The 25,038-nt window shown below is 38.7% G+C and overlaps 1 protein-coding gene and 1 non-coding gene across 2 annotated transcripts in view; both read right to left on the reverse strand.

Moving 5' to 3' along the window:
- Positions 1 to 25,038, reverse strand: part of SPEN (spen family transcriptional repressor) — a 95,307-nt gene that overhangs the window by 27,357 nt on the left and 42,912 nt on the right. Inside the window, exons 4-5 of the mRNA XM_036256485.1 lie at positions 4,971 to 5,131; positions 3,327 to 3,527 (exon numbers count right to left, since the gene is read on the reverse strand). Of these exons, the coding sequence (XP_036112378.1) occupies positions 3,327 to 3,527; positions 4,971 to 5,131 (362 nt within the window). The remainder of the gene's footprint in view (positions 1 to 3,326; positions 3,528 to 4,970; positions 5,132 to 25,038) is intronic.
- LOC118627325 lies at positions 20,992 to 21,098 on the reverse strand. The gene has a single exon (XR_004959086.1). It is a non-coding gene; the product is annotated as a U6 spliceosomal RNA (small nuclear RNA).

Here is a 25,038-nt window from a genome sequence, read left to right on the forward strand (position 1 = left end):
ATGCCTGTCTAAATGCAGCAATTTTTAGATACAAGAATAATAGTTGTATGAAAACTAATTGAAGCAACACTTATGAAATAATCCTCTTTTGGTGTTGCACAGACCCTAATGACAACCAGAAAAAGACTAAATTAGTGTTAAGGTTTCTATTTCTCATTATTAAAAGCCCTGGTTTAATGTCTAATTCAATGACAGGCTTTCTTTGAAGCTCCATTTATTAACTTGGTCTAGGGCAGGGACATTCAATGTTTTGTTGATAATTAAAATGCAGCCTATATGTTCTCCCTTTTTAATGTAAAGCACAGCCATCCAAAAAGTTAGTAATAATCAACTTGACTGAAACAAAGTGTTTCCTGCCAATCACTGAACATTACCGATGATATCAAAAACAATATTGGTATTAAAAAGGCCCAACTTCCAAGTTGTTGAATGAACTCAGGTAGAATACATCTCACTCCTGATTCCAGTGATAGCTCTAATGGTTGTGCAACTTAACCTTACCAGTGTCATCAAAGAGTATGTACTTTCACAGAGTTAGACCCAGAAACTGCCAGGGCTCTTACACATGTCTCTCTCTACATTTCTGTCATGATCTCACAGGGGTATATCTCATTTCATGCTTGACTAGGTCTTCTTGAAACTATCTAACTAACTGAGGGCATGTATTCAGGAATATTTCAATTTAAAAGGGAGGAAAAAAATTAAAAAAGAAAAAATAATTCAGACACATCTTGAGGTCTGTACTGCAAAAGGCAGAATCAGAAAAATAAAGTATGATTTGCAACCATTAAAATCTGTAACAGTTTCCGCCCTGGCTGGTTTGACTCAGCGGTTCGAGCGTCAGCCTGCGGACCAGAGAGACCCGGATTCTGTTCCCGCTAAGGGCACGTACCTCGGTTGCAATTGCAGTTCATCCCTGGCCCCAGCTGGGGTCGTGTGGGTGGCAACCACTCGATGTGTCTCTCTCACATCGTTGTTCCTCCCTCTCTCTCTCTCTCTCTTCCTCCCCCCTCTCTCTCCCACTCTATCTGAAGATAAATGCAAAAATGTCCTCGGGTGACTGGGATGAGGATAAAAAAAAAATTCTGAGCTAGCCCCACCACTTGAAGATCAGAGGATCAGCTATCAATAATGGCCCTAAATTAGATCCTCACTACCTAGTTATTATATATGGCTTTAAAGACATATATAGATTATATGATATTCTAAATATTCCTCAAGTCAGTTCCTCAAAAATATATGACATTCTAAATATAGTTCCAAATGTGTTAAATAAGAATTGCTCTTGCCCAGCTGGTGTGGCTCAGTGGTTGAGCACTGACCCATGTACCAAGAGGTCACTGGTTTCATTCCAGGTCAGGGCACATGCCCAGGTGTGGGCCCAATCCCCAGTGGGGGTCATGCAGGAGGTGGCCAATCAATGTTCTCTCTCATCAATGTTTCTATTTCTCTCTTCCTCACCCCTTCCTCTCTCTCTAAATCAATAAAGAAAAAAAACTTTAGAAAAAAAGAATTGCTCTTAATTAGGGCAGTACATCTCAAACCTCACAGCAAGGTGGGAATATGAAGACATAACCTATAATTCCTTTGAAAAGATAATATTCACTCTAACACCTCTGTATCTATTTTAATACACAAATAGCATTCTTATCAGGGAAATTCTATTTTCTCCTATTAATTGCCAAATAAAATGAATATACCAAGAAAATGAGCTAAGTTTACCTTATAAATTCCCCTCAAAATCTTCAAGTTCAGTTGGCTCAGCCGAATAATGGGACTGTATAATTTTAACGTTTCTATTCACTCCTTTGCAAACTTACAAGTTGCCTTAAATTTGGCGTTCCCAAACTTGAGTATTTGGATTCTGAACCAGCAAGTTGGGGTACAGTCCAAGAGTCTGCGTTGTAAACAAGCACTGCAGCCTTGGCTGGTTTGGCTCAGCAGTTAGAGAGACAGCCAATCAACGTATCTCTCACATTGATGTTTTCTCTCTTTCTCTCTCTCTCACCCCCTCCCTCCCACTATATCTGAGGATAAATGGAAAAACATCCTTGGGTGAGGATTTAAAAAATAATAATAAAAAACAAACAAGCACTGCAGGTGATTCTAAACAGGAGAAATACTGGCCCAAAGCCATACCTGAGAAAAATTCCTGCCTTACCATAGGTCTTTCAGGTAGGTTCAAGCTAATAAAATGTCCCCTTGAAATTCTCAATGGGTTACACACAGAAAACTTAGACCTGCTTCTTTGTCATTATCTTTAAGGTGATGGAAGCTGGAATAACAGATCTAATTGTGTTGGGGATAATGGAAATAAAACAGGTCTAACTACTACCTCAAATCCATATAACAAGTAGTTTATTTTCTAATTTAATTCAGAATAATTCTGTTGTCATTCTCCTAGGAACTATTTCCTTATCTCAATCAAGATAATCCTTTTGGGAAGGCAGGATTTAGTTAACAGGGGCTAAATTCTGCCTTTCAGACTCCAGTTAAAAGTCAGCATTTCTTCCCTGACCAGATATCTCAGTTGGTTGGAGTGACATCCTGATATGCCCAGGTTTCAGGTTCAATCCCCAGTCAGGACACATACAAGAAGCAACCAATGAATGCATAAATAAGTGGAACAAGTTGATGTATTTCTCTCTCTTTCCCTTCCTCTCTCTCTAAAAATCAATAAATAAAAATTATTTTTAAAAGTCAGCATTTCTTGCCCTGGCCGGTTTGGCTCAGCGGTTGGAGCGTCAGCCTGCGGTCCTGAGAGACCCGGGTTCGGTTCCCGCTAAGGGCATGTACCTCGGTTGCAGTTTGTCCCCGGCCCTGGTCGGTCATGCGGGTGGCAGCCACTCGATGTGTTCCTTTCACATCGATGTTTCTCTCTCTCTGTTCCTCTCTCTCCCTCCCACTCTATCTGAACAAAAAATGGAAAAATGTCCTCGGGTGAGGATTAAAAAAAAAATCAATAAAAATATTTAAAAAAAAAAAAGTCAGCATTTCTTGCCCTGGTTGGTTTGGCTCAATGGTTGGAGCGTCAGCCTGCGGACCAGAGAGTCCCAGGTTTGGTTCCCGCTAGGGGCAGGTACTGCTTCCCCCCAAAAAAGGCAGCATTTCTCCTTTATAGAAACAGAACAATTTTACCCTCCCTAATTAAAACAACATAGTTTATTAAGCTGAACAATAAATGTAACCACTCTTTAAACAGTAGACACTGGAAGTATGTCAATAAATAGAGTGGCAATAGTGTCCACATTCAGGATACTTACTATGCTGCCCTTTCATGGGCTGGAATACAAATTACACTAAAACTCAGCTTTCTGGTCTCTTACCTGGCCCTATCCATGCTGTTACTTCAATTTGCATGCCAAAGAAAAGTTTTCCTTTTGATGCAGTCAATGCCTTTTCTTGGTCCTCTTGCTGCCGAAAGAATACCAGACCATATCTCTCTTCTGAAGCTCCATGTATTTGCACTGAAGTCACCTTTCCAAATTTCTTAAATTCATGGAAAAGGCCATCTTTAAGGCTTGTATCTAAATCCCCAAATAAAAACAAGTTGCTTATTTTTCTAATTTAGTTATTACAACTCAGTAAGTAAGCTACTAAATCATTAGCCTGATTTTTGACCTAAGTTTTGTTAGCATTAAAACATGTTTTCAAATAATATAACTCTAAATAGCACTTCAGGCTAATATACAATTCTGAAATAAACTGAGTATTAATGTTTTTAAAAAATCTGGAGTACACAGTATAAGGGGAGTTCACTTTGCTACTCCTATTTTTAGTTATGTTTAAAATTTTCATAATAAAAACTTTACATACATGCAAACATATATAAGACTTTTAAAGACTTCAGAAGGAAACCATACTTGTAGCTTTCCAAGCATCATGGCAATGATAAAAATGTGTGGAAAGTGGCATGTAACATCCTAAACAATTTTGAGGCCTTTTACAGATGAATCATACCATCTTGGGATCCTGTGTTAATTTGCTCCATTAAAAAATTTTTAATTATATTAAAAGACAAGCGAATTTTACCCCGATCCATTTCTAAATCACCAAGTAATCTAAATCAAAAGCTAATCAACATTTGTGTCTCAGTATCTCTATTCACAAACCTGGTATGTTAATTTTATAAGCTATTTTGATAAATAATTTAAGTAATCACTGAAATGCACTTAGTTAAGAAATACTTAGTTTGGTCCTTTTTAGGTTTGACCATGTTGTTTACATATGTAATATGCCTAATGTAGGAATAACAGTATATTATGGTCAATTGTCAATGAAAAATATCAGGAGTAAGGGAAAGACTACAGTATATATAGTCTTTTCACCACACTTTTCCTTTATTCATTATTTTCCTCATTTAAACACTTAATATTCTGAAATGGGTTTCCTATCATAATTTTATGTGCAAAGTTATTTCATATAACACAGGACTCCAGAGCGATATAATAAATCTAACTGAAAATAGTATTTCTACAATTTCATCATACCAAATTTCCCCAAATATAAAAATATTTAATCCAGAAAGTATATTTATTCAAAGATAAACCATCCTTTCTTTATATCATATGCATCAATCTTTATTATGTAAAGGCATATATGCATAATATATGTGTATACAATAACTACAAATAAAGTAACATGCAATCGTCAACCTAAACACTACATAAAGATATAATAATCACTTGCTTTTTCTTACATGGTATTAAATAGTAACAAACCACAAAAACAGTTGCTGTTGGGTGGCAGAGTGCGGGCATTGTGCAAAACAAAAAGAGAGAGAACTCGTGGACATGGACAATGGTGTGGTAATTGCAGGAGGTAGTGTGTGGAAGAGGGCATAGAGGGGGGAAAGGTGATGGAAAAAATAAAACAAAACAAAAAAACAAAGCTTCTTGTCACTACAAAGTATAGAATTGAAGTTGCTCGTTGCTCAGTCTCTCATTCCCCAACAGCAGCAGAATTTTTACCTGTAGAGCGTACTGGAAGATTCTGAACCTTGATCCCAAAACTTTTACGGGGTTCATCTTTTTCTAGAGATGAAAGCAACTGGGAAGTGGGTGCGGGAACTGCTGCAGATTGAACTGACCGGGCTGGAGAGTCATCACTTGAACTACTGCTAGAATCAGTGCTGCAGAAGGGCAAAAAAACTTTAGTGAAAAGACAAGCAAAATACTTGTAGCATATAAAACTTCTGTGAATCAACAAGTGGCAATAACTAAAAGGTCTAAATGTTAGGTCTGAGATTATAGGACCTTCTCCACATCTGTTTCATACTGTACCTTCAGAGATAGCAGAAGACAGCAAACAGGGGCCTGAGAATGTGGAGGCAAAAGTAACGATCTTTTACACTGCCACATGCCACCTAAAGACAAATGTTTCATTCTGTGCTAAATCTGAATACTTTTTTTCCAAATAAAATGAGACTAATAAACATAATTCACTTAAGGGTGATAATAATAATAATGGAATAATGGATATATGTTTTTATTTTAAAAGAGATATCAACTAAAATCTTAGCTTAAACATGCAACATGTATTCTTGGACAAGTCATTTAACCTCTTACTAAAGCCTCAGTTTATACATCTGTAACACAGAAATAATAATAGTATCTATCTCACAGGGTTAAGAATTAAATAAAATAACCCACAGGTTTACAGAGTCTGGAATATGACAAAATTCATTAAATGAAGTAGCACTGCTCTGTTACTATTACTACTACAACCACCTTATGGGTAAATTAATGTTTAGGAAAAATAAATATCCAAAACCATTTCCCAAGTAATATTAATTTCTTAAATATTTGAAGGTGTAATAAAAATATTATGTAAGTTACTTGAGTCTTACTAGTGTAGGCTCTTTGTGAATGAATAATGCAGGAAATGAGTCAATGAAATTGGATTACTCTCTTCAGTTTAATATAATCCTCAAATGGGGAGACAATTGAAAGACGAGAAAATATTACCTACATGGTCAGATCAAGAGAGAGATTTAAACAAGTTTATTATGCCTAAGAACTAAGTGATAAATGTAAAATTCTCTTAGTACTGGATGTGCAAGACTGCTATGGTTTTAAGTTCTTTTATACCCTTCTCAAATAGACTAATAAAAGTTGTTTACAGGTTTCTTAAATTTTGATTCATACTCACACCTCCCTGTTGTGGAAGCCATATCTCTATATAACTCTGGGAGGTTAATCTATATTAAGCACACTCACTAGAGGAAAGACCTGATAGTTTTTGTCATTTGCACTAAGATGATAAGATGACAGTTCTTGCCCTGGCTGGTTTGGCTCAGCGGTTAGAGTGTTGGCCCTCCGACCAAAGGGTCACGCATTTGATTCCAGGTCAAGGGCAAGTACCTGGGTTGCAAGTTCAATTCCTGGCCCCAGCCAGGTCATGCAGGAGGCAACCAATTGATGTGTCTCTCTCACATCAACGTCTCTCCCCACCCCCACTCTATCTAAAAAAAAATCAATGAAAAAATATCCTTGGATGAGGATTAACAACAACAACAAAGACTACAGCTTTCATATCCAAGACAATCTTTAAGTCAGTTCAATGAATAAATCCAACCTTAGAATCTGAGACAAATTTTGCTATTGCTTTTATTTTTTAATTATTATTTTTTAATCCTCACCCAAGGATATTTTTACATTTATCTTCAGACAGAGTGGGAGGGAGGGAGAGAGAGGGGGGAGAGAGTGAGAGTGAGAAAGAGAGAGATTGAGAGAGAGAGAGAGAGAAACATTGATGTGAGAGAGACACATCGATTGGTTGCCACCCACATAGCCCCAGAGGGGTTGGGGACAAACTGCAACCGAGGTACATGCCTTGGCCGGAATCAAACCTGTGACTCTTTTGTCCGCAAACCAACGCTCTAACTGCTGAGCCAAACCAGCCAGGGCTGTTTTTTTTTTTTTTTTAATAAAGAAGTAAATACTATAAGAAAAAGGGGTGTTATAACTTAAAACTCACACAGCATTTTTATTTAGCTTTTACCTGGCACAACAAAAATAAAAACTTCATGAGGTTATCAGATCTTCCTGCAGTTTGAAACATAGGGAAATAAACCTATGCCAGTGAGAGCCAAAAGGAGCTATGTGAGTTACAAAATAACAACTACTAGCGATACATGAATCCAGATAGAACAAGTTATCACTGCCAGGTCGCCTATAAATGATGGGGCTTCAATTTTCCCATCTATACAAAGAAAAATGTTTTTCTAAATTATTCAACATTAGCAGCATTACTCGTACTAAGTGAATAGAATGCTAATTTTCATTCAAATTAAGGGTTAACAAAATTAATCTTGTTTCAACACAGGAGAGAAATGTTTGTTATATGTATTAAGAAATACAAGATTATTCACAAGGCCACCAAATGACTACAGTATAGAATGTTATGTGATTTATCAACTTAATTCTACTTAATATAAGATAACCATTATGGAACATACTTTAATTACACTACCAATATTATATACATCAAAATTCCTTAGCAGTAGTGGGTAAAGAAGTAAACAAATATGGGCAAGAGCAGAATTTCTGGCTTTTGATATGATTAATGGGGCAACAAACACAAAGTTCACTAAAAGTTTGTATTATAGCGCTGGCCAGTTTGGCTCAGTGGTTAGAGTGTCGGCCTGTAGACCGAAAGGTCAAGGGTTTGAATCCTGATCAGGGGCACATACCTGGGTTGCAAGTTTGATTCCTGGCCTCGGTCAGGGTTATGCAGGAGACAACCAATCAATGTATCTCTCTTAAATCAATGTTTTCTCTCTCTCTCTCCTCCCTCCTTTCCACTCTATCTAAAAATCAATGGAAAAATATCCTTGGTTGAGGATTAACCCCCAAAAAAAGTCTGTATCATAAAAATATAGGAAGGTGATACAATAATGATTTTAAATTACAAAATAGTCATAGAAATTAGATTTGTTATAAACATCATCACAATCACGGTGAATTTCCTGCTACCACACCAATTTTGAAACAAGATATATAAGATTTAACTGGTAGAATTATCTGCTAACCAATCTAAAGTGATAACTAGAAAGGGGGAAAGGTTTTAAAATGAATTATCAAATGATAAAATGATACAACTTTTGAGCCCTGGCTGGGTAGCTCAGTTGGTTAGTGTCGTCCCAATATTCCAAGGTTGTGGGTTGGATCTCCGTCAGGGCACATACAAGAAACAATCAATGAATGCATAATCAAGTAGAATAGCAAATCAATGTTTCTCTCTCTCAAATCAATTGATAAATAATAAAATAATACAACTTTTGAGTTCACATTCTAATATGCTAACCTAAACTGCAATGTACAATTTCAGTATAGTTTATTAAATGTAATAGGGATTTTAAGACCCTAAATCAACATGGGAGCAGAAATTTAGACCCCCAAGTACTTTTTAGTCCTATTAAACTGACAGAAAGCCCAAATGCTCAGACTGTGTCAATTTTTATTTTTTAAATTCTTATTTCCATACACACTAAAGAATCACAATCAAAGTGTATGATCTGTAGGACAGTAAAACCTCGATATAATGAACTAATTTGGATGAGAGGGTGTCCATTAAAGCCAAATGTCCGTTATATAATAAAGTAGGTTTTCCAAATGTGTATGTTTAAAAATTGACAAATTAGTTTACCTGTTTGTTTGTTTTTTTATCCTCACCTGAGGACATTTTCCCATTTTTTTTGTTCAGGTAGAGTGGGAGGGAGAGAGAGGAACAGAGAGAGAGAGAGAAACATCGATGTGAAAGGAACACATCGAGTGGCTGCCACCCGCACGACCAACCAGGGCCGGGGACAAACTGCAACCGAGGTACGCGCCCTTAGCGGGAACTGAACCCCGGTCTCTCAGGACCTCAGGCCGACGCTCTAACCGCTGAGCCAAACCGGCCAGGGCGAGTTTACCTGTTTTAACTTATGTAGATACGTTAGCAAAATTACTATAGTGTTTTTTCCCAACATATGGCCTATTTGCTAAAATTTGTTAAAAATGACAGTGAATTCATAACAAAAAATAACCTGCTAATTTAATTATAAGCAAATCTTGGTTAAAAGCATTTTTAGATTAACAGGGTGCTGATTTTCACATATGACATACGGACTGAAGATTTGGTCGGTTACATCCAAAGTCTGTTAAGTCAAGGTCTGCAAAATCAAGGGTTTACTATATTTAGTTGTTTCTTAAAAGCTAAAGGTAGTTAATCAGAAGCTATTCCAACCTAACTTGTCTTAAAATAGTGATGATGGTGTAAGTAGACTTCAAATTTACCTGGCCACATCAATATTACATTTTCAATGTCAACTAAAAGTTCAAGAATTTGAAAGAAATATAATTTTAAAATATCTAGTTATACTTTACCCTAATCATGTAAGACAATTAAGGTTGAATTCCTTTTTTTTAAATCCTCACCTGAGATGTTTTTATTGATTTTAGAGGGAGAGAGACAAATATTAACATGAGAGAGAAATATCAATCAGTTGCCTCCCATATGGGCCCCAACCCGAGATCAAACTGGCAAGCTTTTGGTATACAGGATAACATTCCAACCAATGGAGCCAGCCAGCCAGGGCTGAATTATTTCTTACATGTGCTTATTTTTAATTAGGATTACTAAAAAAACTAAGAAGCAGATCTGATCAAAATGAGAGAAGAAACTGGTTGCATAACAATTCTTGATAATCAAACAGAATATGGGATGCCAGGATTTTCTTAAACACAGTTATGGTGTCAAATAATCAACTATTTCTGTTCCTACAGCCATTTTAAACACAGAACTACAATGAGCATTTTACTTTTTTTTTTTTAAATCCTCACCCGAGGACATTTTTGCATGTATCTCCTGATAGAGTGGGTGGGAGGGAGGAAGAGAGAGAGAAACATCGATGTGAGAGATACACATGGACTGGTTGCCACCCACATGACCCCTGCTGGGGCCAGAGACCAATCACAACTGAGGTACATACCCTTAGTGATAACTGAACCTGGGACTCTCTGGTCCGTGGGTCGACGCTCTAATCCCCGAGTCAAACTGGTCAGGGTGCGTGCATTTGACTCTTAACATGGAAAATGTCAAGGCACTAGGTATGCTATTTATAAGATAATTCAGGACTAAATTTGTTCATATATAATAACTGACTTCTACATCTGTATCCCTATATTATTTGTAAACATTTGATTATGATAAATTTGCATCTATGTTGGTTTTTTAAAGCTGGAAGATTGCCCGGCCAGTGTGGCTAAGTAGTTGGGTGTTGACCCTGCACCAAGAGGTTGCTGGTTCAATTCCTGGTTGGGGCACATGCCCAGGATGTGGGCCCGATTCCCAATGGGGGGCATGCAGGAGGTGGCCAATCGATGTTCTCTCTCATGGATGTTTCTATCTCTCTCCCTCTCCCTTCCTCTCTCTCTAAAGTCAATAAAGAAAAAAAAAGTTTTTTAAAATAAATAAATAAAGCTGGAAGATTGCCCTACCAATGTGGCTCAGTGGTTGAGCATCAACCCATGCACCAAGAGGTTGCCAATTTGATTCCAGGTCAGAGCACATGCCCAGGTTGTGGGCCCAATCCCAGTGGGGGCATGCAGGAAGCAGCTAATCGATGTTCTCTCTCATGGATGTTTCTCTCCCTCCCTCTCCCTTCTTCTCTCTCTAAAATCAATAAAGAAAAAAAAAAGCTGGAAAATTAAAAAGCAGTTAACTGCCCTGGCTGGTTTTGCTCAGTGGTTAGAGCATTGGCCCCTGGACCAGAGTCTCTTTGATTCCAGTCAAGGGCACATACCTTGGCTGCAGTTTGCCCCTGGCTCTGCAGGTCGTGCAGGAGGCAACCAGTCGATGTGCCTCTCGCACATCAATGTTTCTCTGGCTCCGTCTCTCTTTCTCTCTCTCCTTCCCTCCCACTCTAAGTGATGATAAACAGAAAAATATTCTCGAGTGAGGATTTAAAAAAAACAGCAGTTAACCAAATCAATTAGGGGAAAAAATCAGGTATAAATGAATTTTTAAAAAGGGAGCAATTAAAACAGTTAAGAGGCCCTGGCCAGTTTGGCTCAGCGGTTAGAGTGTCGGCCTGCGGTCCGGAGAGACCCGGGTTCGGTTCCCGCTAAGGGCATGTACTTCGGTTGCAGTTTGTCCCCGGCCCTGGTTGGTCGTGTGGGTGGCAGCCACTCGATGTGTCCCTTCACATCGATGTTTCTCAATCTCTCTCCCTTCCTCTCTCTCCCTCCCACTCTACCTGTACAAAAAATGGAAAAATATCCTCGGGTGAGGATAAAAAAAAACAAAACAAAAAAAAAAACAGTTAAGCGGACCCATTCGTTAAAAGCAGATATAACCTCAAGTAACAATTTGCCAACAACCTCTCTTCTCTTCCATCAGGTAGCTAATAATTTTTCTCTCTCTACATAATCAATATATAAGCTTGAGTCAAGAAGGAAAAGATGCAAAATGCAGATTTTCCATCAGGCTTGGGCAAATCAAAATATGCCCACTGCCTTTGGTGCTTCCATTAAATAAGGGGGAAAAATAATGTAATTTCCTAAATACAATGTATCCCCAGGTAAGAATCTCACTATATCCAAATTTTCAAGAGGATCCTATCTTTCTAGTGCAGTTCTCTAAATGTGGTCTAAGGACTTATGGGGGCCCCCACTCCTACAAAAATCTTTATAGGGGGTCTGTAAGGTCCTTCCTATTTCAATTACATGTTTGTGTAAAGTCAGACTTTCTGTGTAGACTTCACACACACACACACACACACACACACACACACACACTCATAGTTTGAATTACAGTAGTCATGATAAAACAATGGCACTCAGATCATTATCTTTTGTTTTAAAAAATAGTTATATATATGCCCTGGCTGGTGCAGCTCAGTTGGTTGGGCATGGTCCTGTGCACTGAAAAGTTGCTGGTTCGATTCCTCATCAGGGCACATGCCCAGCTTTCAGGCTCGATCCCCAGTAGGGGGTGTGCAGGAGGAAGCCAACTGATGTTCCACTCTCACATCCGTGTTTCTTTCTCTCTCTCTAAAAATCAGTACAGCCCTGGCCGGTTTGGCTCAGCAGTTAGAGCGCTGGCCTGCAGTCCGGAAAGACCTGGGTTCGGTTCCTGCTAAGGGCATGGTTCAGTTCCTGCTAAGGGCATGTACCTTGGTTGCAGTTTGTTCCCGGCCCTGGTTGGGTCGTGCAGGTGGCAGCCACTCGATGTATCCCTTTCAAGTCGATGTTTCTCTCTCTCCCCCCACCCCACTCTATCTAAACAAAAAATGGAAAAATGTCCTCGGGTGAGGATAAAAAAAAATGTAAATAAAAATCAATACAAGTATATATTTAAGATAGAGTGGGGGGGGGGAGAGAGAAAGAGAGAGAAACATCAATTGCCTCCCACATCACCCTGACCAGGGCAGGGGACAAACAACAACCGAGGCACGTGCCCTTGACCAGAATTGAACTCAAGACTCTTTGGTCCGCAGGCAGACACTCTACCGCTGAGCCAAACCAGCCAGGGTCAAACATTAAAATATATATATATATAGTTGTATCATACCAGCTGGAGATATAAAATTAAAATTGATTAGGGAGGTTCCTCCCTAGAGGCAGACAACATTTTGAAGTGGACAGCTATCCCAAGATCATGGATGAAGATCTTCATCTCCACATGAAATCTTTATTCCTTTTTCCTGTTCATTACTTGCTTTTACTCTGTTAATGCACAAGCTGACAATGCTCTTTAACTCTGGCAACTGTCATTAAATCTACCACTAAAACCACAGCTGCACACAACACAAGTCTCTAGAACTTCTTGCCAAGGTGGCTTTATATAATAGAATTGCTTTAGATTATTTATTGGCTAAACATGCCAGATGTCTGTGCCATAAGCAAATACCTCCTACTGTACCTGAATCAAAACCTTTGGTATTATAGCAAATATAAGAAATTAATGCCCTGGCCGGTTTGGCTCAGCGGTTAGAGCATCGGCCTGCGGTCTGGAGAGACCCGGGTTCGGTTCCCGCTAAGGGCACGTACTTCGGTTGCAGTTTGTCCCCGGCCCTGGTTGGTCGTGCGGTGGCAGCCACTCGATGTGTCCCTTCACGTCGATGTTTCTCTCTCTCTGTCTCTTCCTCTCTCTCTCCCTCCCACTCTATCTGTACAAAAAATGGAAAAATGTCCTTGGGTGAGGATAAAAAAAAATTAATGAACAAGTTGATACTCCTTCAGGTACATGCTTTGATTTATTTGATATCAAATGGTTTGGTTCACAGGGAACACTGACTAACGAGCATACTTCAGTCTCTTGGTATTATCCAACTGATAGTCATCACTATAGTCTCCTTGATGGGCTACATTCTCTCAAGGGTCATAAATTTGTGTTTGCAGCCATCAGCAATACATCACATGGTCTCACAGTGCTTGGAGAAACAAAAACAAGATAAACAGCAAAAACAATTCCTCCATGGACCTGACATCATAACTGAGTTTCATGACAAGACAAAAACTTCAACAACTTAACTAATAATGACCAAGAGCGGCACTAACGCCAATTTTTAATCAATCTCTGATGTATGAGAGGATGACCAAAAGGGAGTAGTTATTAAATTAACTAAACAAGGAGGCCATTAGACTGAGGTGGTTCTAATATCTTACCAGCCTATGTAAGCAAACTAAAACCTAAGCCAGTAAATGCCTCAAGGTTAAGAAATCAAACCTAAGAACAGGCAATCACAAACAAGGCAGCCACTTACGCTATAACCAATTAAATAACTTTCTTGCTTTGCTTCTACCTTTTTCTCTATAAGTCTTTCCCCTAGCTCCTATTGGTAGAGTGCTCCTAACCACTTCTGCTTTGGCACTGCCCAATTCAAATCAATTTTTGCTCAAATAAACTATAAAAAATTTAAAAAGAGTCATGCCAAATGAATTAAGTAAAAATTTCAAATTAATGCCCTGGCCGGTTTGGCTCAGCGGTTAGAGCGTCGTCGGCCCGCAGACCGAAGAGTCTCGGGTTTGATTCCAGTCAAGGGCATGTACCTTGGTTGCAGTTCCCAGCCCTGGTCAGGGTTATGCAGGAGGCAGCCAATTGATGTGTCTCTCTTTTTCTCTCTCTCCCCTCCCCACTCTATCTGAAGATGAAAACAAAAATTCAAATTAAAAAAATTATTAGACATAAATCCTTGGTTAAATTACTTCCTTTCTAAACCTTAATTTTCTTATATGTAAATTGTGATAACACCTACCACTTGTGAGGGGCTGTGGTGAGTTATGATTATAAAATGCTTAGCACTCTGCCTAGCATATCTAGCAAACATAAGAGGTCTTGCCCACACCTATTTCTGTTGAAGGCACCTTCTGCTCATCCTTGCCTGCCCCACCTTCGAGAAATTAACTCTAATGTTAAATTCCTGCTCTGTAGCTGTTCCTGACATCCACACTGCACCCTATAGCATTCACTGGTTTCTTAGCTGTATGTTCCTGAGCCTCATTTACTACAATGGCTATCTCAAATGACTTCATTCTGTACCATAACTATTCATTTGAAAGTCTAACACAGGACTCATGTTTGTAAACAAAGAGTCTAGTATGGTGCCGGATATGTAATGGATGTGCCTCCAAGAAATTACTGGCTTGAATTATGCAAGCAATTGAAACGAATGCCCAGAAAAATACACCAAGCTCAGTAAAATGAATACACTAAACTCAGTATTTAAGAGTGAAATGAAAATTTCTTTGTCACAAACTGCAAAGTCTTTCTTCTTTAATTTTTCAAGAAATATAATGGCTGTTCTAAGATTCTAGAACTGTAACTGACACATATTAATAACCAGATTGAAAAAATCACTGGTATCTATAAAAACAAAACTACTTCATGGATCCTATTATCTAGAACTTTGTGGAAGATGATTTAAGACAACAAAAGATAATTTCTAGGATGAAAGCAAAAGCACAATTAAAATATACACCCCCCCAAAAATTAATTAATTAATTGTCTAACACAATCCAGAGTCTTTGGATACACTATGCTCTTTCATTAATAAATCCTATCATTGGAATACCTACATCAGTGGCTCTCAATGGGGGTGATTTTAACCCCCCGCACCCCCACAAGGGACATGACATAAAAAAAATACCAAATAACTTTTTACACTATGTGCTTAGCCCACATCAACCTCAGGGTCAAAATACTTGTGAAACAAAACTGTTTTAGAATTTTAAACAAATGATGGGTGAAATAGACAGTAATGCTACTCTTATTCTAGTAAGATTTACATCAATAAAAAGTATTCCATTCATATTGAATGGTTTTTAACACAAAAGTTTTCTTTACTCTCAACCTAGGGATTTAGGGTAGTAGTTTAGTATCACAGATATTTCTTCAGCAAAGTACCATGTTTAGAAGAAATTAGTAAAACTTCTATTTTGCATAAAGAGCTTAATATGTTTTATAACTTGAAGACATTTTAAATTTACCTTAAAATAAATTATGATATAGCCCCAGCCGGGTAGCTCAGTTGGTTGAGCATCATCCTATACACCAAAAAAGTTTGGGGCTCAATTCCCAGTCAGGACACGTAACCAAACAGGTGCGGGTTTGATCACCAGTCAGGGTGTGTATGGGAGGAAACCAACTGATGTCTCACATTGATGTTTGTCTCTCTCTCAATCTCTTCCCCTGCCCAACCCCAGATGAAAAAATGGACCTTTAAACTTGAACAGACACTTCTCCAAAGATATACAAATGGCCAAAACGCACACAAAAAAAAGATGCTGAACATGACTAACTGTTAGGGAAATTCAAATCAAAATCACAATGAGATACCATTTCACACATAGAATGGCTATTATCAAAACACATTATATAACAAGTGTTGGCAAGGATGTAAAGAAATTAGATTCCTTGTGCATTGCTGGCAGGAAGGCAAAATGGAAACAATATGGTAGTTCCTCAAAAAATTAGAAGTACCATATGATTCAGTAATTCTAAATCTATTTCTGAGTTCATAACAAAAAGAACTGAAAGAAGGAACTCAAATAGACAGCTGTACACCCACACTTATAGCATGTTTAATAGCCAAAAGGTAGAAGCAACCTAAGTGGTCCATCAGCAGATAACTGCATAAACAAAATGTGGCATCGAGCCCTGGCAGGTGGTTAGAGCATCAGCCGCATACTGAAGGGTCATGGGTTTTATTCCTAGACAAGTTCATGTACCTGGGTTGCAGGTTCGATCCCTGACCCTTGTTGGGGACGCATGTAGGAGGCAACCAATCGATGTGTCTCTCTCACATCGATGTCTCCCACCCTTCCCCTTTCCACTCTCTCTAAAAATCAATGGAAAAAATATTAACATACAGTAAAATATTACTCAGCCTTGAAAAGAAGAAAATGCTGACATATGTTACAACTTGGATGAATCTTGAGTACATTATGCTAAGTGAAATAAGCCAATCATAAGAGGATAAATACTGCATGATTCAATTTATGAGGTAAGTAGAGTAGTCAAATCATAGAAGCAGAAAGTTGAATGCTGGCTGCCAGGGCTTTGGGGAGGAGAATGAAGGCTGGATACAGAGAGAGTGTCAGTTTGGAAAGATGAAAAGGTTCACTCTGGACGGTCTGGAGCATCGGCCTGTGGGCCACAGAGTCCTGGGTTCGGTTCCCGCTAGGGGCACGTACCAAAAAAAAGAAAGATGAAAAGGTTCTGGAGATGGATGGTAGTAATGGTTGCACAATAATGTGAATATACTTAAAGTCACTTAACTGTATACTTAAAAATGGTTAAAATGGTAAATTTTATGTTATTTTAACACATAGACAAAGATGACCTAAAAAGTAAAATATAAAATGAGCAATTCTTTTCTTTGTTTCTCAGAAGAAGGTGAGAGATTCCAATTCAGTCAATGTAAAAGGCTACCTACTACTTTCTTGTCACTAAGATTCTGCTGAATGAAAGGGTCTCTCAACCCCATTCATCTTAGTTTCTCAGAAATGAGTCACCTTTAATTGGTGATTCTGCAACTATTCCAAAAGAAATAGGAAAGCACTATAGGACTTAAGTGTATAAATGACAAATTAACTCTTTAGCGCCAAAGTTAATGAAAAGGTGTCTAAATTCTCCAAATTTAGTATACTTATTCAAAAAACCTACATTAATATATTAAACACAACAAATGCATTATTATAGAACCAATATTTTAACTTCTATTTTATTCTGGTTCAGAGATTTCTTCTATCATTAGAAACTACAAAGACTTCTAATGGGGAAAAAAGAGCTGATTTTTTTTTAAAAAAATGGCCCTGGCTAGTGCAGCTCAGTTGGCTGGGTATCGCCAGTCCTGTGCATTGAAAGGTTCGATTCCCAGTCAGGGCACATGCTCAGGTTTCAGGTTCTATCCCCTTTAGGGGTCACATAGGAGGAAGCCAATCGATGTTTCTCTCTCTCTTTCTAAAAGTCAATTATCTTAAAAATCATCATAATAATAATGGTTAACTGAATTAACAGAGTGAAACTGACAAAATAGAAAAGCTTTCTCTTATTAGACAAGGGTAGAGGCAGAAAAAAGAACCATAATCCATCAGTAATAATTTTTTTTCTTTTTATTGTCATCAGCTTTTATTGCTGATATACAAAATTAATAATTGATTTCTAAAAAGGATTTCTAAGTACAGTAGCAAATCTAAACTTCAGAAATTAACTTTTGCCCTAAAAGTTAGAGCATCAGCCCAGGGACCAAAAAGTTGCAGGTTCAATTCCCAGTCAACAGCATGTACCTCAGTTATGGGTTCAATTTCCAGCTCTGGTTGGGGCCATTCAGTAGGCAACCAATTGATGTGTCTCTTTTACATCAATGTTTCTCTCTCTTTCTCACTCCCTCCCAATCAAAAAAAAAAAACCACTAATTTTTCTTGACTTCTAGTTTCCATCTAGCTTTCCCCTATGAGCATGTGTAATTATCAAGCATGTCTAAATTTTAGACAGGTACTGGCTCTACTTTATAGGTAGGTAAGATGAAGAGAAAATAGGTTTATTGTTCATGGTCACTAAAGTGGTGATAAATTGAACCACAATAATTAAAATAGTTGGTTCTATTTCTCTTCCTATTCTCAAGTCCAATAGTTTACACAAATGAAAAAATAAATAAAATTATTGAAGACTTTTTTTTTTAATTTATTTTTTTGTTGCAGATATTTTATCTTTTTTACCCCACTGGCACCCACCTCCCCACCCCACCCCCGCCCCGTCCCCGGCTTAGTTGTCCATGTCCATTGGTCATGCATACATGCATATAAGTTCTGTGGTTTATCTCCCCCCACCCCCACACTCTCTTCTGAGGGATGTCAGTCTGTGCCCTACTTCCATGTTTCTGGGTCTACTGTATTCCTCAGACTGTTATGTTCATTATATTCCATATATAAGTGAGATCATGTGGTGTTTGTCTTTTTCTGCTTGGCTTATTTCACTTAGGATAATACTTTCCAGGTCCCTCCATGTCGTCTCAAAGGATAAGAGATCTTCCTTTCTTACTGCTGCATAGTACTCCATTGTGTATATGTACCACAGTTTTTTATCCATTCGTCTACTGATGGACACTTGGGCTGTTTCCAGATCTTAGCTATTGTAAATAGTTCTGCTATGAACATGGGGGTACATATACTTTTTAAAGGGTATCTTTTCTTTGACAAAAAAATAACCCTTTAAAATGGAGCTTAAATATGAGCATAAGAGGCTAATGCTCACAAAAGATCAAGTACAAGTAACTCTTTGGGATGCAATTAAAGCTGCAGTTAATGTTTTGTTTTTAATTTTTTTTTATTGATTTGAGAGAGAGAGGAAGGGAGAGGGAGAGAGAGATAGAAACATCAGTGACAGAGAACATCAATTGGCTGCCTCCTGCATGCACCCCCCTACTCCCCGGGGATCTGGCCCACAACCTGGGCACGTGCCCTGCCTGGGAATCAACCGGCGACCTCTTGGTGCATGGGTCGACACAACCACTGAGCCACACCAGCTGGGCTGTACTTAATGTTTTTAAATGTATTACTGTCTTTGAGTGAAGTTAAATAAACAGAATATGAAATAGTTAATCTACAGGATGACTGGCTAGATAATTAAAACTTACCCTCCAAAACCTGAAGGAATATCACTCAGTCTTAAAAAGAAAAAAGTTCTGGCATTTGCTACAATATGAATGAATCTTTAAAAGTTATGCTACATGAAAAAAGCCAAACACAAAAGGACAAATATTGTATGACTCCATTTATGAGGTATTTAGAAGAGTCAAGTTCACAGAGACAGAAAGTAGAAGGTATGGCTACCATAGACTGAGGGATAGAAGAATAGGAAGTTGTTTAATGAATATAGAGTGTCAGTCTGGGAAGATGAAAAAGTTCTGAAGATGGCTGGTGATGATAGTTACACAACAAAGTAAATGTACTTAATGTCACTGAACTGTACACTTAAAAACAGTTAAAATGGCCTGGCCACTGTAGCTCAGTGGACTGAGCGTCGTACCATGAACTGCGAGGTCCCAGTTTGATTCCCAGTCAAGGCACATGCCCGGATTGTGGACTAGATCCCCAGTGGGGGTCATGCAGAAGGCAGTCGATCGTTGTTTCTCTCTCACACTGATGTTTCTATCTCTCTTTCTTCCTCTCTAAATATAATCAATAAAAACTTTTTTTTTTAATCCTTACACAACGATATTTTTCCATTTATCTTCAGATAGATTGGGAGGCGGGGAGAGGCAGGGAGAGAGAGAAAAACATTAATGTGAGAGAGACACAATGACTAGTTGCCTCCCGAATGACCTCAACTAGGGCCAGGGACGAACCACAACTGGTGCCCTTGACCTGAATCAAACCCGTGACTCACTGGTCCTTGGACCAACACTCTAACTGCTGAACCAAACCAGCCACGGCTAAAATAGTCACTTTTATGATATATAGATTTTGCCACAATATTTTAAACAATGAAGCCTTACTAGTTTGTCATTAAAAAACACAATTCGGTGCCCAGCCAGTGTGGCTCAGTGGTTGAGCATCGACCCATGCACCAAGAGGTCACCGGTTCAATTCCCGGTCAGGGCACATGCCCGGATTGTGAGCCAAATCCCTGGTAGCGGGTGTGCAGGAGGCGGCTACCGATGTTTCTATCTGGCTCACCCTCTCTCTTCCTAAAATCAATAAAGAAAAAAATTTTGTAAACATAATTTGGTGGTTTCAAAACCTACTGTTCTAATAACAGCAGCAAAAATGAAAAGAGGCTATGCTCTTGCTAATCTATCACTAAAAATTATGAGGCTTATTTTCTGGTAGGCTTTATTGAGCCCTAAAATTCCCTTGTTAGCTTTAAGAATGATAAGATGAGACTTGGCCGGTCTGGCTCAGCGGTTGGAGCGTTGGCCTGCGGACCAGAGAGTCCCGGGTTCGGTTCCCGCTAGGGGCACATATCAAAAATAAATAAATAAATACGCCAAATCTAGAAAGCTACCACCATTTAAAAAAAAAAAGATGATAAACTAACAGAGACCTAGTCGCAAAGTGCTGCTTATCATTTTATTTTCAGATTTGGAGGTGGGGAGCAGATATGTGATCAGATTCTGCTATAGGCAGATTTGGTAAGTACAAAATTCATAGTGAAAAAATTATTTTTCTACATATTCTCACTGTGTCCAAAAGAACCTTGACCCAGAGTACTTCTATTTTTAATGTATTTATTTTTTACTTATTTATTTTTATCCTCACCCGAGGACATTTTTGCGTTTATCTTCAGATAGAGCGGGAAGGAGAGAGGGAGGAAGAGAAAGAAACATCTATGTGAGAGAGACACATCAAGTGGTTGCTACCTACACAACCCCAATCGGGGCCCGGGACAAACTGCAACCAAGGTACATGCCCTGAGCGGAAACCAAACCCGGGATTCTCTGGTCCGCGGGCCAATGCTCTAACTGCTGAGCCAAACCGGCCAGGGCAATGTACTTATTTTTTAAATATGGAACACTTCACGTATTTGAATGTCATCCTAGCATAAAGACCATGCTAATCTTCTCTGTATCATTCCATTTTTAGGATATGTGCTGCTGAAGCAAGCACAGCCCAGAGTACTATTAGTATAAATTCCAAAGAGTCTGGGCCCAGAGTCATTATATTCTTAGCAATCTCTTAAGATTCAGAAAACTTGCTACTCAAGTAACTCAAAGCAAAAAGCATCAAACATGCATGCTCCCTGAAAGTAATAAGCAGAAAAAAACATGTCTGCCTAAGGAACAAGAAATCCTTCTGTGTAGCAGCACAGCCTTTAGAACATTCATGGGATGCCTTACTCAAGGACAAACTAAGGAGAAAATTAAACTGTCATACAGTGAGATTTTTCATTCCCTTAACTGAACACAGTATGCAAAATCAGATATATTGCTTGTATGAACTAAAATGTTTCAAAAGGCTTAAACCAAGAAAGCATGCAGGTCAAGTGAAAACATGTTATTTTATTCCAATTATGTATAACTTCTATAGCCTATACCAAATCTACAAATAAATTTGAACTTCGGGTTTTCCCTTTTTCCAATTTAACTTTGGTGCTAATTCATCTTCTTGCTATCCAGAATTTTTAAAAAGTTTGCTATTTTCCACTTATGAACTCTCTATTAAGGAAGTACCAGACCCAAGAGGTTATAAGGACACTTAACTCCCTACAAAGAAGTCTAAAGCCATCTACTATTTAGTGACCTGTTTCTTTCTTTTTTTTTTTTTTTAATCCTCACCCGAGGACATTTTCCCATTTTTTTGTTCAGGTAGAGTGAGAGGGAGAGAGAGGAACAAAGAGAGAGAGAGAAACATCAATGTGAAAGGAACACATAGAGTGGCTGCCACCCGCACGACCGACCAGGGCCGGGGACAAACTGCAACCGAGGTACGCGCCCTTAGCGGAAACCGAACCCGGGTCTCTAAGGACCGCAGGTCGACGCTCTAACCGCTGAGCCAAACCGGCCAGGGCTGTTTCTTTCTTTATAAATTACTTCAAATTACTAAGAAACTCCAGCCTAAAATCCTTCTGCTTCAACAATTCCTCTACAGTTTCTTCCAGAGGAAACAAACACAAAGCTATAGTCCAAATGGCTATAACCACCATATGACACAGAACATTCACAAGGTAGTCTGATCCTCCTTTCACTATTGAAAATAACATTCAAAGAATCATAGACGTCCCCAGTTTTGGTTATAAAAATTATATCTAGCCCAGCTGGTGTGGCTCAGTGGTTGAGCATTGTCAACCCATGCACCAATCGCTGGTTCAATTCCCAGTCAGGGCACATGCCCAGGTTGTGGGCCCAATCCCCAGAGCGGGGCATCCAGGAGGTGGCCAATTGATGTTCTTTCTCATCGATGTTTCTATCTCTCTCTCCCTCTCACTCTAAAATCAATAAAGGAAAAAAATTTTAAATAAAAAGTACAGAGAAATTAACAAAAAAAGTGAAACTTAGTTCCAGGGTACTACACTTTAAACTTTAAAATCTATCTTTGCTGATGATTTAAAAAACAAACAAAAAGCCCACCTTCCCTTGTTCAGGATTACACCAATTCACCAAAGTTTTAACTTAATGGCATTAAGAAAAACTCAATGGTTATTAGCTAAGCAAAATTCTAAATATGTCCAACCTTATTTTATTGAGCTATGTATGTTTTCCCACCTGATTCGAGGGAATATACTTTACTACCCTCATTTTAGTGTATTATTTCTAAGCTCCTCTTCTACATCAAGGAAAGTTTTTAGAGTATGACTCTGAAATTCTTAGGAGAAATCAACTCTTAATTTTAAAATGCATTTCATGCCCAGCCAGGGTGGCTTAGAGGATTGAGCATCCTCCCACAGTCTGAGAGGTCCCAGGTTCGATTCCTGGTCAGGGCACATGCCTGGGTTTCAGGATCGATCTCCAATAGAGGGCATGCAGGAGGTAACCGACTGATGTTTCTTTCTTTTTTTTTTTTATCCTCACCCAAGGACATTTTTCAATTTTTTGTTCAGATAGAGAGGAAGAGAGAGAGAGAGAGAAACATCGATGTGCAAGGGACACATCGAGTGGCTGCCACCTGCACGACCCAACCAGGGCCGGGGACAAACTGCAACCGAGGTACGTGCCCTTCGCGGGAACCGAACCCGGGTCTCTGTGGACCGCAGGCCAACGTTCTAACCGCTGAGCCAAACCGGCCAAGGCTGATGTTTCTTTCTCATATCAATGTTTCTATCTCTCTCTCCAAAAAAAAAAAAAAATCAATGAAAACATTTTTCTTTTTTAAATACATTTCAGCCCAGCCAGTGTGGCTCACTTGTTGAATGCTGAACCATGCACCAAGAGGTCACCGGTTCAATTCCCAGTCAGGGCACATGCCCAGGCTGTGGGCCTGGTCCCCAGTGGGGAGCATGCAGGAGGTGGTAAATACATACTATATTGTCTACCGAGAAAGAGGAAGTTCACTTATCATACAAAGTGAATTTAGGAAGATGTTCTATAGACATGACTTTTATATAATTGCTAGTGGCAAACTGTAATAGCCTATAATTTAATGAATGACTAATAATTTAAGTAAATAAATTACCAGATGGTGCTCTTTCCATTTCTCACAGGAGAAGCAATCACAAAACTACCCTTTATAAAGGCAATCACTCAATTTGCTCTCTAAGACACAAATTTAAAATTAAAAAATTAAGAAGAGGATACCTGTAATAAAATTTGGGCTAATTCTGAGCTTCAGAAAATGCCAATGTTTAACTTATTTTAAAATAAAAATATCACATTATCCTTTATTTCTGTGCATAGACGATCCCTTGTTTTGTTGTTGTTGTTCAGATAGAGTGGGAGGGAGAGAGAGGAAGAGAGACAGAAACATCAATGTGAAAGCGACACATCGAGTGGCTGCCACCCGCACAGCCAACCAGGGCCAGGGACTAACTGCAACCAAGGTACGTAACCTTAGCGGGAACCAAACCCAGGTCTCTCTGGACCACAGGCCAACGCTCTAACCGCTGAGCCAAATTGGCCAGGGCAGATGATCCCTTGTTCAGGGCAAAGTGAAATTATACCATGGCTTCTGAGAATGACCACAGAAAGCCTCCAAGTGAAAACAACCCAAAAGGATAAAAGAGAAGAACATCACATGAACTGTTGAGTAAACATTTACCGTAAGTAAAAAATACTAACAGAGGTTTCAATCTCATACCAAAAGTTTAAAACATATGCAAGGCTATGGAATTTTACATTTTCTATATAACCCTGGCATTTAGAAAGACAAAAAATAAATGTACTCTTTTATTTGTAGATTTAATATTTTTTAGTGTCTTCTACGTGTTCTCTGATCAGGAATTAGGCCATGTTTAATCACATAAATCCCTTATTTCTCAAAGAGGTAAACTGAGTAAGAGGCTCATTGTGCACAAAGTAGCCATGAAACTAAAAATTTGTAACTGAAGCATAATATTGTTTGTTTTGTAATCCTCACCGGAGGATATTTTTCCATTGATTTTTAGGCAGAGTGAAAGGGAGGAAGAGAGGGATAGAGAGCGAGAGAGCGAGAGAGAGAAATACCGATGTGAGAGAGACATATCAACTGGTTGCCTCCCGCATGTGCCCTGACCAGGGCTGGGTATTAAACCTGCAACCCAGGTATGTGCCCTTGACCAGAAATCAAACCAAAAACCCTTTGGTCTAAGGGACGGCTTTCTAACCAGAGACACACTGGCCAGAGCTGTTTTTTTGTTTGTTTGTTTATTTGTTTGTTTGTTTGTTTTAGTTTGCTTCCAAGTCAAACAAATGCAATCTGGGATAGCATTTTTAATTTTAAAAATTGTTACTTAGGACTTTAATATGAATTACTGTTTGTAAATTTTTAAAGCAACATTTTAAAAAGTTACATCAAGTTTAAATTAGCCCTGGCCAGTGTGAGTAGGTTTGTGGAGCTTTGCCATACACCAAAATGTAGCTGTTTCAATTCTCAGTCAGGGCACATACCCAGGTTTTTGGTTTAATTCCGGTCAGGG

This window comes from Molossus molossus, unplaced genomic scaffold (assembly GCF_014108415.1).
Source record: "Molossus molossus isolate mMolMol1 unplaced genomic scaffold, mMolMol1.p scaffold_m16_p_12, whole genome shotgun sequence".
NCBI classification, from domain to species: domain Eukaryota; kingdom Metazoa; phylum Chordata; class Mammalia; order Chiroptera; family Molossidae; genus Molossus; species Molossus molossus.